Below are 14,024 nucleotides of genomic sequence, written 5' to 3' on the forward strand. Positions count from 1 at the left end.
CATCCAGTTGTTGTTAGTGATATTGAACTATTAGGTTTGTTTAGCTTTGAGCTCTATTTATTAATCCGGTTATCCTAATATATAACAAATTGTTTGGTTGGTTGAATTTTAAATAGAAAACTAACGATAATGTGTATTTTTTAATATCCAATAGATAAGCATCCTTACTATGAGTCATCCATGCATCTATTGTTAGACAGACCTGACCACACTCAGCATTATATATAAACTCCATATCACAAATTGATCCATGCAAGTCTCCAACGTCCATCAAGTTGACCCGACCCACACAGGAAAAAAAAAAGAGAAGAAGAAATAGTTTTCCTTGGGCATTTCCCAAGTTTTCTTTTCTCTTCAACAAACTTTTTTTGTTGGCATTTCTCATAAGTGTTTGTTTCACAATTTGTTTTAAATCTATTAAAATGGGAAACTGTTTGGATGGAGGAAACAACATTGAAAGAATGGTACAAGAAGATCAATAATTGAAGAAAGTTTACAACAGAAAGAACCGGAAAGTGAAGATTGTTTTGAGAAGAGATGAGCTAAAGAAACTCATTCTCTTCCATTTAAACGCTGGAAAAGGAAAAACAACTTTGGCCTCTTTAGGCGATTTTCTCAAGGAGTTAGAGGCGGAGAGATCTGCCGGTGGAGCCGCAGCAAAGGCGGTAGAAGAAGAGGATGAGTCTTGCCGGAGAAGTAGAAAATGGAGACCGTCGTTCGACAGAATCATTGAATGGCCTGAAGAAACACTTGCGTAATCACTTAATTTTTTTGATCATTAATGTTTTAAAAATTATTTTCATGTTTCTAACTTCTAAGTATGGAGTTTTTTTGTGGGGGAGTTTCATTTTTCCTGTTTTTTTTTCCTTTTTCCGATGGAATTTTTCATCTGAGATATGTTTTGTTCTCAGAGTGAGATATCTTCGGTGTTTGAAACTGCCAAAGGCTTATTTACCCCACATAAAATCCCTAAAGAAGCACGAAATTATGTATTTGTTTTCCGTCTCATGTATAAGGTTCAATTTGTCAAGTGTCAAATTGCATATCCTTGTGTTGCTTTAGAACATTGTCAACATGTAATAGAAATCTAATTTTTATTAAACTAGCCTTGACCAAATGTGGTTAAGACTTTCTTTTTCAATGTGATAAGGAAGTACATAGATGGACGGATAATCTAATTTGATGTGGTTTTGTGCATCAAATAAAGTCTATCAACCACATTAACTAGGTATGACTGAACATCAATACTATATGGTGTGGGGTTGATCATTGTCTTGATTATTCAATGCTACTATACATTCAAAGTTTCTTTGAGACATACCCTACAACAAACAATGCATAACTGTGCGAAAAATGATGAATACATACGTCTTATAAAAACTTGTATCATCAAAATACATACACATGACGACTTGATAGATAAATAGATATTACCCTAAAACTACAAAAAAAAATTAACGAGAATAAATTCCAAAAAACTATTCCGTCTGGGATAACAAGCAGCCATTTCCTTGTCGCCCGTTGTTACAAGCAACCATAACCACATCGACTTGAAGTTGATGAACCGAAACGTGTGCGATCTGGTCCACCACATCCTTGAGATCCAAAACACTGTCGTTTTTCCAGTTCGCTAATAGCCTGTCAGCTTCCTTCTTCGTCACCTTTATCTTAACCCTCACAACTTCTTCTTTCCCTTCAGCCTTATTCAAACCCTCTTTTGCTTCCAGAGGCTTCTCTTTTGGTTCCAGTTTATGATCATCAGGATCGAACCTCACCGGCTTCTTTGGTTCGAATATCTTATTATTCTCTAACTGAAACCTCACAACCTTACGTGGCTTTTGACCTTCTTCATTAACCAGAGGCTTTGCCATGTCTTCATCTTCTTCTTCGAACCTTAAGGATTTGTCAATCCTCTTGGTTCTCTCCAAGCAACGGGACTTTTTGGTGGACTCTACTGAAACCACTGAGCCATCCAGAGGCAACGTTATGTCCAAGTCGTCTCTGTAAATGGGTTTTGCTTCTAGAACTTTCTCGTAGCTTTCTTGAAGTCCGTTGAAGCATTTAGCTAAAGAATCCATCATATTTTCTTCTTCTTCTCTGGTGACAAAGGAAAATAAATTTTTGTGTTATCTTCTTGTTTTTGAAGAATTGCAAGTTTGTTTTTCTGTATATACAAAATACAATTAATGAGAGACCCGAGTATATATATATATAGGACCGAGACCGAGAGTACGAAACGATTAATAAGACACGTAGTGGAGTGTGTTTTGGGGTAAAAGGATGACGTCGCTTTACCCTGGGGACTGGGGTACTAGAATTTATTCAACTTGTTTTGTTCTACAATGGAAATAGTGTAGGATTTACTAAACAATACAAAACATTTGACAAGTTCATTAGTTCTCAGTCCATGTTTTGTCACGAAAGGATAAGTTTAACTAAAGATAACTGGTTAAATTTCAAAAAATTAAGGGTAAAAATAATTACTGAAAATGATCATCTGAGTATCATCAGAGTACTTGTGTGCAGTGGCGGAGGTAGTTAATGAGGGGGTCATATGACCCATATGAAATCAAAGAATTTTTTTTTTACTTGTATTTTTATAGAGAAAATTGAGAAAATATATTAAAATAGCATGACTGACTTATAATTCTTTTATGTTGATTCTCAACTTGACCCTGGTAAATACTTTGGCTGGCTCCGCCACTGCTTGTGTGTATATATTTGTGTCTGCTCATGAGCTTTAGGATGAATTTAAACGTGTCATTGTTTAGTAGAGTCGAGGTAAACGAATCAAATGTAACAAACATCATTATTAACCAGTCTTAACGGTTTTACCATGACTAATTTTTTTTTATCTCTTACGCGTCTGAAAGTGATATTAAGAATATGTCACATTTATCCTGTTTTCAGTCATTATTTATAAAAAATAACATCAGCTACCAGTCCTTGAAATACATATAAAAATAAACAAATTCCACAACAAAAACGATGGCGTGCTACTAGGGGCATTCTTTATTAAATGGTCATTTGCTCTGTTTTTAATTAGCCAAACTAATATAAGAAAAATACTCGTTCATACTACTCTAATGTTTCAGTAACATCCACACACACAGGTAGCAAAACCAAACAAATATGACACGTGTGTTCCGCAGATTCTTATATAAATTATCAATTATTGATTTAATAGCTGATTAAGATGCCCTGAGAAATTTCTGCATATGAGATTGTGGTTTAATTAATAGACCGTCGACTAAAAACATCACTAGCAAGGGAAACTGGTATATTTTATAAAATTAATTACAATATGGAGTTTTATACGTAGAAGTGAACAGTATAGCCATGTTCGTTAGTTGATCGCAGCGATTGACATGAGCGGCTGAAAATTGTTCATCATTTTTTGCTTAACTTGCCGCCAGTGTTAAAACAGAGAACGCAGCGTCAATTATTCTGACGGAATCCAGTGATATTTGTGTCGCCAGATTAAATAGCGTCACTGTTCCTCCTTTCTCTCTCTTGGCTGCGACATGAAAATAAGGATTTCTTCCATTTTTCTTCTTTCTTTCCATGTAAGTTTTTCTTTTTTGCTTTGTAAAATCAGTCGCTAGACGCTACCGCCGCGATCTAACAACGAACAGGGCTTATATACTAGAGTTGAAGAAAAGAAGAGTGGTGCTTGAAGCACCACTTAAAAAGTTCTTTTGGTGCTTGACTAAGTCATGATTCTATAACTTTTCCCATCAGACACTCATATTGTAATCTCTCATTGTAAATAATAGCAATAACACTAATTATATTAGGGAAAGTGTCATACTATATACCAAAAATATGTTCTTACCAATCACAAGATTTTCTTTTGCAGTTTAAATTCGTTCTTTTAAATTTGTTAAAAACGCATCTGCCTAACTAATTTGGTTTTAATGAAGTTTGTTTGATAAAAAAAAATTGTTAAAAACACTTGAAGAACTGTTTAAATTCAGATGATGGAATTTGGGGGAGTGAGAGATAGATAACCAATGCAGTGTCACTTAAACCACTGGACCTACAATAGGAGCTTTACATGAACATTGACCGGACCGGGGTTATTTCACAATTGCAAAACCGGAGAATGGATTATAAATGAGCCGTATGCTTAGGTGAGACTAACCACCTCAAAATGGCAAGTGCTCAAGCACTTCTACAACTCAGACATGTTAACGCACATGTTCGTCTTTGAGAGATCTTGCAATATTGTAATAATCTTGATGATTTCTTGGGTTTTTCCTGATTTCAGGTGGATTCTTGGTTGTCGGTTTTGCGCCATGACTGCTGGTAGATTGAGGATTGTACACTGCTCTGTATAGTTTTCATGCTTCTATGTACTGTGTACAAAATGCTTCTCTGCAGATGTAGCTATAGACTATATCTTACTACTTTGTTATGAGTTAGTTGGTGAACTGAACTTCTTTGTGTTGGAGGTTAGGGGGAACAACATGCGTCTTCTTGGGGTTGTGTTAGAAATGTATCAGTACAATTTTGCTCTAATAACTGTTGACGTATATGTTAACAAATCTGGGGGTGTAGCTCATATGGTAGAGCGCTCGCTTCGCATGCGAGAGGCACGGGGTTCGATTCCCCGCACCTCAATTTTTAAATGCAATTTTGCTCATTGTTTTAGACTTATAGAGAGGGTATTTGTTACTTCAGGCGAAAGAAAATGGGAACTTTTCTCGCTTTCCATTTGCCTATACTAACAATGCCTTTCCTTCTTATGATTTACCATTGAATCGAAGTCCAATCTGAATATTTCTTGGAATAATGGTCATGTTGTGAGGTATACAATCTTGGAACGGGTAATGGCACCTCGGTTCTAGAAATGGTCTCTGCCTCTGAGAAGGCATCAAGAAAGGTAAAAACATTGTTTGGTTTGTTTAGTACAACAAATGCTCGCTGATGTTATTGGCCCTTTAAAACCTGACTATCATATCGTTCATCGGTTTTAACTTGATACTTTGTTTTTTTTTGTGCACTAACTTGATATTTTGTTTTCTATTAGAAAATGATGGTCGGACGACGTCCTGGAGACGCTCAATTTGTTTACTCCTCTACATAGAAAGCAGAACGAGAGCTAAATTGGAAGTAAGTTAGAGTTTTATTTTGTCAACAGATATATAAAGTAGAGGAATTATAATAACTCGGAAGATATGACAATCTAGTTGTTAGATTTGTGAACGGAAAACATGAACAAATGCCTCAAATACACGCACAACATTGTCAATCTATGGAACTAGGCCAGTGATAATCCTTACGGCTACGAAACCTATAATGGCTCCTTATTATTCTCTCCCTTTTTCTGCATTAACTTTTCTTTACAAACACATGAAGAAATGCTGATAAGAACCTCAAATTTTACAAGGGAATTAAGGAAATTTATGTACTACAGAAAACCCACATTTAAATCGTCAATTCAACTCTTTTTAATTTATGTCTCGACAATGTTCTAATTTTAAATACAGAAAGCCCAAATGTATTTTTTTTTTTGGCGGCAAAGTCTCCATATTTTATTAACTTCTTTCTAACAAATTGATTCCTGAGATCAACCTGGTTGGAGGAGAGTGAACATGGAAGAAAACAGTTTGACGAGATCGGGCTTCTTTCGCAAGAAGGTCCGTTCGTGAGTTTAAATCTCTAGAAATAAAACTGATAGAAAAGTATGAAAATTTAGAACTAATAGAGCGAAATTCATCTAACTCAGCCAATAATGCTGGCCATTCTTCATAATCTTGTTCATCCTGGAGGAGTTTGACTAGCTGAAGGCAGTCGGTTTCGAAAGACATGGCTTGGTGGCCTAGAAGTAAGACAGAGTTCATAGCCAGAAGAGGGTGCGAAATTCTGCCTGGATTGGAGAGACTGTTTGGTTACTACCGAATGAACCAAACGATTCTCTTCCTGCTTCGTCTTTGAAATGAAAACCTCATCCTAAGATTCGAGCTTGCGCCACGAGGCGTCGACTCTGCAGGTGATCCTTTGGAGATCCACGGTATCAGGCTGGGGAGAGGTTAGGCGTACGGATTCCTCGTTATCGTGCGGTTCTTGAGCTATCTGGGCGAACCCAAATGTATTCAGGCGCCCAAAATAATAGCTTATTGGCAAACTGTAATGTTTAGTATTAAACTATGAATCATTATGGGCTTAAGTCTAAATTTTAGTACTCGTATGAAATGTCCAAGAGTAGTTTAAGCATGATTCTAAATGACTTTTCTATCAAATTTTACAAATCTTACATCTTTACAGTAAGTTAAATATCCTTCTATGTGCTGAGATACATACAAGGTCAATTTCGATCTATGCAGTCTTGCATTTGTTTCTTCCCAAGTTTCGTAAACTATCACTTGTTGTATGCGCTTACAAATAATATTGAAATTGTTTTTTTCTTTTTCAAAAATACAGTTTGAGTAATAGTTTTCAATACCTTAATTATCCATTTCCGTCTATACCGGATATTCTACATTTTATCTAAATGAAAAGGCCTAGCCGCATAGCTAGCTAGCTTGCTCCAAAAAGATATACTGTTAGTGAAAGTTGGTTATGTTGCTGGTTTGCATTTTAATGGCAACTTGTTAAGGGTGCAGGTTTGTCCACATGCGATGACATGGACCGCACTTTCACAGATGCTATCTACGCACTTCGTCGGATCCATAAGAATCCAACGGCTGAGATTCGGTGGATCTTTTCTTCGGCGAGAATAATCACAAAAGCCATGCGCATGTAGAAACATGGGACCCAACTTCACCGCCCACAAGTCCATTATAGCCGTTCATTAATCGTCCCCGGTCAACTCAGGTTACAACACTTGTTATCAAGAACTGAAGATCAATAACTAACGAATACTTCTAAAGTATAGGATGTTTTAGGTAAAAATATACATATTTAAAAAGTTGATTTTTATATAAAAAGTATCGATAAAAGTAGAAATTAAATTATTTAACCTTTTATAAAATAGAATATAAAATATAATTAATTTAAATTTACTTAAAAATACAGAAATATTTTACATATTGAAACATCAACAATTTTGTAAAAAATTTACATTGTAGACAGAAAATTAGGAATAAGATTTACTTGCGCAATTTCCATGCATTTTGTGCTGGTTATTATTTTCTAATTTCATAATATACTTAATGTACTGTTGGTAAACTGAGAGGGAAGAAGAAGATAACTAATAAGGGAGCGTGACACATGAAGTGAAGGAGTTTAGGTGTTCCTGAGCTGTTTTGTACACTAAGATAGCTCACGCTCTGATGACACATAGGCCATGTTGAATAATAGGACATAGATTAATCGTATACACCGTCATGATTAACATTCTTGGGAAAATCCTGAGTAGATCCTGACCGTCCACAAATTAGCTTAAAATCGTGCGATACATGTAACTACGACCTAATCGGAATCTTAAGACACACGTGAAAGACGGATAAGTGAATGAATAATAGCTGAGCTATTTTTTTAATCTGGAGCATGTGGACCTTTGAGGGTGCGTTTTGGCTCTCTCTTCTTAACATTTTTACACATAATATTTGTACGTGTAGTCGTAGTAGATAAGTGTCAAGAAATGTGTTATATGAAATGTGTTCGTTTTGTTTTGTTTTAATAATAAAGAGGTCGACCAATTTTTACCAAAAAAAAAAGAGGTCGACCAATTAAGTTAGAATAAAAATAGGTTCATACGTACGTCAATGGAAGGTCAACTTTTTAAGTACTTGAATTTTTTTTCTCTCCGTACAGATATATGATCTACTAAACACGCTTTATTTCGTGAAAAGTTTATACTTTATATAGCTTTTGGACAACTTATTGTATTTTCTTTCATCTGATAATTGTTTTACAAAGATAATATTCCTAACAAGATAGTTAAAAAGAGTGACAGATATCGATTTTGTCTTCAGAAAGATAAAAGTATTGATTCTACGTTCAATTATGCGATGATGCATATCATACTAGATGTGTTGATGCGTTGTACTTGTAAAGTAATATGCTACGTAATGCTACATGTAATAAGCAGATGTTCTTGTTCATGCTAAAGTAAATATTCGTGCTTCAGCATTCAAGATCTACCAATTCAACTTTATTAGAGAGATGTGCATAAATCAATACAAACATATATTTTAATAAACTTAAATAAATTCGGAATACTTGATGCATATTGATTATATTTTTTTATCAAAATATTGCACATTCAAGATCTACTAATTCAACTTTTTAGAGAGAGATGTGCATAAATCAGCATGCTATTACAAACATGTATTTTAATAAACTTAAATAAATTCGGAATACTTGATGCATATTGATTATATTTTTCATCGAAATATTGCAAAACGTCTATTGCCCCTGATAACTTTCTAAAAACCATAATAACGAAATTTTTGGGTAAAGAACCCACTATCCATCATTTTACTATGAAAAGAGCAGTAGTCGACTTTTGAAACAAAAGAAGAAAACTATCCACTTCTAGGCTCAGGCATTCAAATGATCAAATCAAACGAAGAAATTTTGATGTATGTATTTTGGAATTTAAATGTAAGCTCAATTGAAATCTTTGTGTAAGTTAAGACATAGATATCCAATACCTAACTTATGACCAAAATTCAATTCGACTAAGATGCGTCCATATATTTTCAAGTATCATATCCAAATAACATATATAATACACATGTTTATATCTTTGTCACATTAATCCTTCCACTAATTTCTAAATGATGTTAGAGAGTTCCCTGGCAATATATAACCCTTTACATACATGCATGATGCATATATGATTTATCATATGGATGCGTATAAAAGTATTTGTTTATTTTCAGTACGACAAAGATTCCCACTCGGAATGTTTTAGTTCTTTTATTATACAATTCTCTCTCTCTCTCTCTCTCTCTCTCTCTCTCTCTCTCTCTCTCTCTCTCTCTCTCTCTCTCTCTCTCTCTCTCTCTCTCTCTCTCTCTCTCTCTCTCTCTCTCTCTCTCTCTCTCTCTCTCTCTCTCTCTCTCTCTCTCTCTCTCTCTCTCTCTCTCTCTCTCTCTCTCTCTCTCTCTCTCTCTCTCATAAATCTCTCTCTCTCTCTCTCTCTCTCTCATAAAGCAAATGTGATCAGACAAAAGCATACAACGAATTGCATTCAAAAAAGTTTTCTAAACCATCAAATTTTCCTCTCTTCATCCAACAAGCACACAGAGATTTGTTTCGTTTCGAATCTAGAGTCAAACCAAGAAAATAAAATATTAGGTTTCATATCTGCTGATTTAAGGAAACTCATCTATGGATACGGCTCAATGGCCACAGGTATACACACAAACATATATATATATATTACAACTCACTATGTATGTGTTGATCGATGTAGATTAGATCAGTTGATTCTTCTTACTCGTGGTACTTGATTTAGCTTAGAGTTTAATGTTACCGGATCTTCTTCGTTTGATGGTTCTATTCTCTTCAACAGGTTTTACATATTATATATATGTATATGTATTTTTCCACTTTACCTTTATTAATTTGCTTTTTCTTTTATGTTTTTGGTTACTGTTTTTTTTCTCAAATTTCCAATCATTTATGTCTTGATGAAAAACCATTTATTGTTCATAATTAAACAATATATTTAAATGATATTTTTACATATATAAGTCTATGGTTTGTGCTAATGGTTGGAAGATCTGCTTTTGTCATTTTGATGATAAGGAGATTGTAGTGAAGCCCTTGGAAGAAATAGTAACAAACACATGCCTAACGCCGCAAGCGTCACAGCCGCAACCACCACCATCGGTTGGGGCGGCGGGTGTAGCTGAGAGGAAGACACGGCCAGAAAAAGACCAAGCTATAAACTGTCCAAGATGTAACTCAGTCAACACGAAGTTTTGTTACTACAACAATTATAGCTTGACGCAGCCAAGATTCTTCTGCAAAGGTTGTCGAAGGTATTGGACGGAAGGCGGTTCGCTTAGGAATATCCCTGTAGGTGGTGGCTCAAGAAAGAACAAGAGATCTCACTCTTCTTCAATTTCTTCTTCCTTGGATATTAGTAAAAATCACTCGGATTCTACACAACCAGCTACAAAGAAGCATCACTCTGATCATCATCCTCACCACCACCTCATGAGCATATCTCAACAAGGGCTGACCGGTCAAAACCCTAAAATCTTTGAGACGACTCAACAAAATCTCAATTTAGGTTTTCCACCACCTGGGTTGATCAGGACCAACTTCACTGACCTCATCCACAACACTGGCAACAACAACACGAGCACTAACAATCCATTTATTGGTTCTTCATGTTCTGCCACGTCAGCTCTGGCAACTTCCCCTCTGGATCTCATAAGAAACAACAATTGTAACAACAGGAATACTTCGAATTCTTCATTCATGGGGTTTCCAGTTCATAATCAAGGTCCAACATCTGAAGGATTTTCAATGCAAGATCATTACAAGCCTAGTAACTCAAACACCACACTGCTAGGATTTTCATTAGATCATCATCATGATAATAGTGAATTCCACGGAGGATTTCAAGGAGGAGAAGGAAGAGAAGTTGGTGATGATGTGAATGGAAGGCACTTGTTTCCTTTTGAAGATTTGAAATTGCCAGTTTCTTCGTCTTCATCAGCAACAATTAATATCGACGTTAATGATCATCAGAAGCGAGCAAGTGGTGGAGATGCAGCTGCAACTTCTGGTGGATATTGGACTGGGATGCTGAGTGGAGGATCATGGTGCTAATTTTTCTCTGTTTGGTGATGAAAATAGTACTATTATTAATGGTTAATTATTGCTATTTATTTAATTAATCAATGTGTTCTCAGTTTCACTTTGATGTTCTTATTGCTGGGTTTTCTTTTTTTTTTTTATTGTTTTTGGGGTTAATTTGGATATAAGGACATTATTGGGGGTGCATGCATATTGAATGCATAATTTGTTTTTGAGTTTTGTTATGGCTCACTAACACAGGTTATAAATGACACGTTGGCTGGTCTTTTGATGTTCCTTCTCTTTTTTGTTTTTTGGTTTAACGTTCCTTCTCTTATTGTTTCTGTTTTCATGTCTTTTTCGACTAATAATTTAAGACGTTATAATTAAATAAGTACAAACACATTTGTATTTATAGTGTGTGACTAATTATCTGCAGCAGCATAGTATGTTTTGTTTATTTGGTCATGCAACGCATGTATGTCATAACTTAAAATAATGCACATAATTAATAAAAATATCATGAGAAAATTAAATTTTAAGAGACAGGTAAGCTCTGATGACTTTCACATGGTCCTCACTAAATACACTTAATTAGTTGCCAAAGACTGGTTAAAGCCCTACCATTCCAACTAATCCATTTATGAAACCATGATAATCCATTTAATGAATGGGTTCGTTCCTGACAACAAAAACGATTGATTGGACTAGTTTAACAATAGCTGGGAAAGGTACCTAATTAACTTGATGAATTTTGATTGTCTTACGGAATGCTAAAGTTTGGAAAATGTTGATTTCATGCACTTGTTCTAAATTGCTTTTATTAGGAAAACACTGAAATGTTAGGTTTTCGATGTGCTAGGCAGGAGGAACTAATAAATTACATAAAAATAAATTGAGGAGAGGGAAGAATAATGTGATGAATATGTCCCAGCTGGTGACTTTGAAGGTGGGGCCCACCAAAACATTCTCCTTGAAATCTGTGTGTTTGAAATTATTCATCCCACTATGATTTCAGCTCCATCAATCTAGATCTTGACCCTTTGTCTGTTTTTTTTTTCTTTTTTTTCGTTACCTTTTTTGAAAAAAGTCTTTTTTTTTTCATTATTTCATAGCTGCTTCTACGAAAGCACGTACGAGTATTTTATTTTTTTGAAACCACCTACAAGTATTTTATTACTAGAAATTGTATTTTAAATTTCAGTATTAAATTTTTTAAGTGATATGAAATATGAATATATATTTCAGCAACTTATTTTTTTGTCTACACAGAGAATTTTTAGTTGCACTGATATCAATATTATTTTTTGAGAGAATTGTCTCACGCTATTATTAAGTTCTGTTGACATTAAAAATAGTTATGCTGACATTCGATAAATTTGAAATTCCACGGTAAAAGAAAGTAAGACTCGAACTTTTATGTTTAACAGACACATCGGTGGTCAAACGACAGTGAAACATATTAGCTGCATATAAAATACTTTATTACAGTGAATACTTTTATTTCTGAGGGACTAATATCTTCGAGTGTGATTGGTAATTGTGAAGTAAATGGAGGAAAATAAAAAGGTGAAAAGTAGTGAAAAAATTAAAATGAGAGAGAGAGAGAGAGAGAGAGAGAGAGAGAGAGAGAGAGAGAGAGAGAGAGAGAGAGAGAGAGAGAGAGAGAGAGAGAGAGAGAGAGAGAGAGAGAGAGAGAGAGAGAGAGAGAGAGAGAGAGAGGAAAGTAGAGTAAATGGGAGAAAAATAAATAAATTAAGTTTTATTCATGTGTAGTGTAACATTTTACTCCATTTCAATAGTAATGGAAGAAAATAAAAAAAAGTATGTTTTGACCTGATTGGTGATTTAAGAGAGTAACTAATTAGAGTAACTAAATTTTCCACTCAAATATTTACTCTAAAAAGATCTTTCAGTCATAGCCTTCATATGTTTAGACATACATAATGAATGTGATTGGTAAAAAGAAGTGTAACCCAGAGTAAAAAAAGTGGATGAATTGCAAGGAAAAGAAAAATAATAAATAGAGTAAAAGAGAAAATTAAGAATAATTTTTTTAAAAAAAAATGAACAGAAAAAAGTATGCGAGAGAACGTCAACTTTTACTCTTTATTCAGCTGAAAGTAGATGAAAATTATTTTCATTGTTTTCAATCTGATTGGTAGTAATTAAGTGGAATACAGAGTAAAAAAATATTTACTCTAAAAGTGTTATTTAATCACACCCAATAACCCTCTCCCTCGCTGGATTTTAGTTAAACCAATGATTACCATATGATCATTATCTAATCAAAGATAAATATACAACATGCTAAGCACAAAAAAGAAGATAAATATACAACATCGATTTGGATCATCCAAGAACTCTTAGTTAACGAGGTTTACAAAAATAAATAATGAGATTGTGGCGTCGAACAACATAGACATCGAGGTCAAAGGACTTAAGTGGTGCGTTATGGACATGGTGGCCAATATATAAATAAAGATTAAAGAATCCGACCAACGTTAAACAATTCTGTCTGGATGTGACAATGACTCGACCTTCTACTTAAATTCGGTATGATATGGATGTGATCTTACGGATAAGAGGAGAAGAAAGGAACTCTTAATTTCAATAAAATATATGTCACGTTAAGTTTCTCTCGTGTTGTAGCTTAACAACTTCAAACAATAACGACACGTTCGTTTTTCATTAAAAAAGACACGTTCGTCAATCACTTTATAGCTTGGGCTGGACTTGTAAAAATCTTATTTTCTTTTGTCGTTTGAATAATAAACCTTCGATCTAAAAATAAACTTCTGTGAATTTTTGTGAACTTGTTTCTAATTACCGCAGAGGTTTTAAATCACCAACGATTTATAAATATCAAACTGATCCGTTAAAGTCAAGTCCATCAATAATTGGGCCGGCCTTTTATGCTACCTTTTATGCTATTACCAGAAGAGCTCTTTACTCATCTAAAATCCGCAGCCCTTGCTACTTTTGGGTTTGTTTTGATTACTTCTTTGAATTGGTTAAAAACGTTTGCGACTGAATCGTGTGTTTCCACAAGCTCAAGGTAAAGAGTAAAAGAAAGGGACTAATTTCATCGTTGTCCTGACTTTGTTTGTTCAGATCAATTAATTTGCCAGTAATAGAGTACTAACCAACGATTTGATTGATCTAAAATTATTCGTACTAAAATGATTAATTTAGTTGATTATAAAATCAATTAGAAATATACATATAGTTGCAGTTACGGTAGTGGTTTATAACGAGAGCGTGTATCACTGTGTCAGCAAATATATAATTTTTCTCTTATTTAGAAATTCTATAAA

General features: G+C 34.5%; 2 protein-coding genes, 1 long non-coding RNA gene, 1 other non-coding gene and 1 pseudogene across 6 annotated transcripts; 3 read left to right on the plus strand and 2 right to left on the minus strand.

Moving 5' to 3' along the window:
• The first annotated feature begins 422 nt into the window (after window positions 1-422).
• On the plus strand, window positions 423-1,503 carry LOC106360346 (annotated as a pseudogene).
• Window positions 1,258-2,184, minus strand: LOC125577083. Its single transcript, XM_048737822.1, has one exon. The coding sequence runs from the start codon at window positions 2,079-2,081 to the stop codon at window positions 1,479-1,481; it is 603 nt and encodes a 200-aa protein (XP_048593779.1). The 5' UTR covers window positions 2,082-2,184; the 3' UTR covers window positions 1,258-1,478.
• A 2,365-nt stretch (window positions 2,185-4,549) lies between these two features.
• TRNAA-CGC lies at window positions 4,550-4,623 on the plus strand. Its single transcript has one exon. It is a non-coding gene; the product is annotated as a tRNA-Ala (tRNA).
• A 4,388-nt stretch (window positions 4,624-9,011) lies between these two features.
• LOC111199757 lies at window positions 9,012-9,494 on the minus strand. The gene is made up of 2 exons (XR_002653604.2): window positions 9,348-9,494; window positions 9,012-9,221 (listed from the first exon to the last, which is right to left on the minus strand). It is a non-coding gene; the product is annotated as an uncharacterized LOC111199757 (long non-coding RNA).
• Window positions 9,071-10,993, plus strand: LOC106361272 (dof zinc finger protein DOF4.6-like). 3 transcript variants are annotated; one of them, XM_013800998.3, is made up of 2 exons: window positions 9,071-9,309; window positions 9,706-10,993. In XM_013800998.3, the coding sequence occupies exons 1-2, from the start codon at window positions 9,286-9,288 to the stop codon at window positions 10,738-10,740; spliced, it is 1,059 nt and encodes a 352-aa protein (XP_013656452.2). In that variant the 5' UTR covers window positions 9,071-9,285; the 3' UTR covers window positions 10,741-10,993. The 3 variants fall into 3 exon arrangements, with proteins under 3 accessions (XP_013656452.2, XP_013656453.2, XP_022545796.2); XM_013800999.3 differs by having other exon boundaries at window positions 9,079-9,309; window positions 9,709-10,993; XM_022690075.2 differs by having other exon boundaries at window positions 9,086-9,309; window positions 9,716-10,993.
• The last annotated feature ends 3,031 nt before the right edge of the window (window positions 10,994-14,024 follow it).

Source organism: Brassica napus, chromosome A8, assembly GCF_020379485.1.
Source record: "Brassica napus cultivar Da-Ae chromosome A8, Da-Ae, whole genome shotgun sequence".
NCBI lineage: Eukaryota > Viridiplantae > Streptophyta > Magnoliopsida > Brassicales > Brassicaceae > Brassica > Brassica napus.

Coding starts and splice junctions, on each gene's coding strand:
- LOC125577083 (XM_048737822.1), bottom strand. CDS start 2,081: ATGATGGATTCTTTAGCTAAATGCTTCAACGGACTTCAAGAAAGCTAC.
- LOC106361272 (XM_013800998.3), top strand. CDS start 9,286: ATGGATACGGCTCAATGGCCACAG. Junction 9,310..9,705: donor ATACGGCTCAATGGCCACAG/GTATACACACAA, acceptor TTTGATGATAAG/GAGATTGTAGTGAAGCCCTT.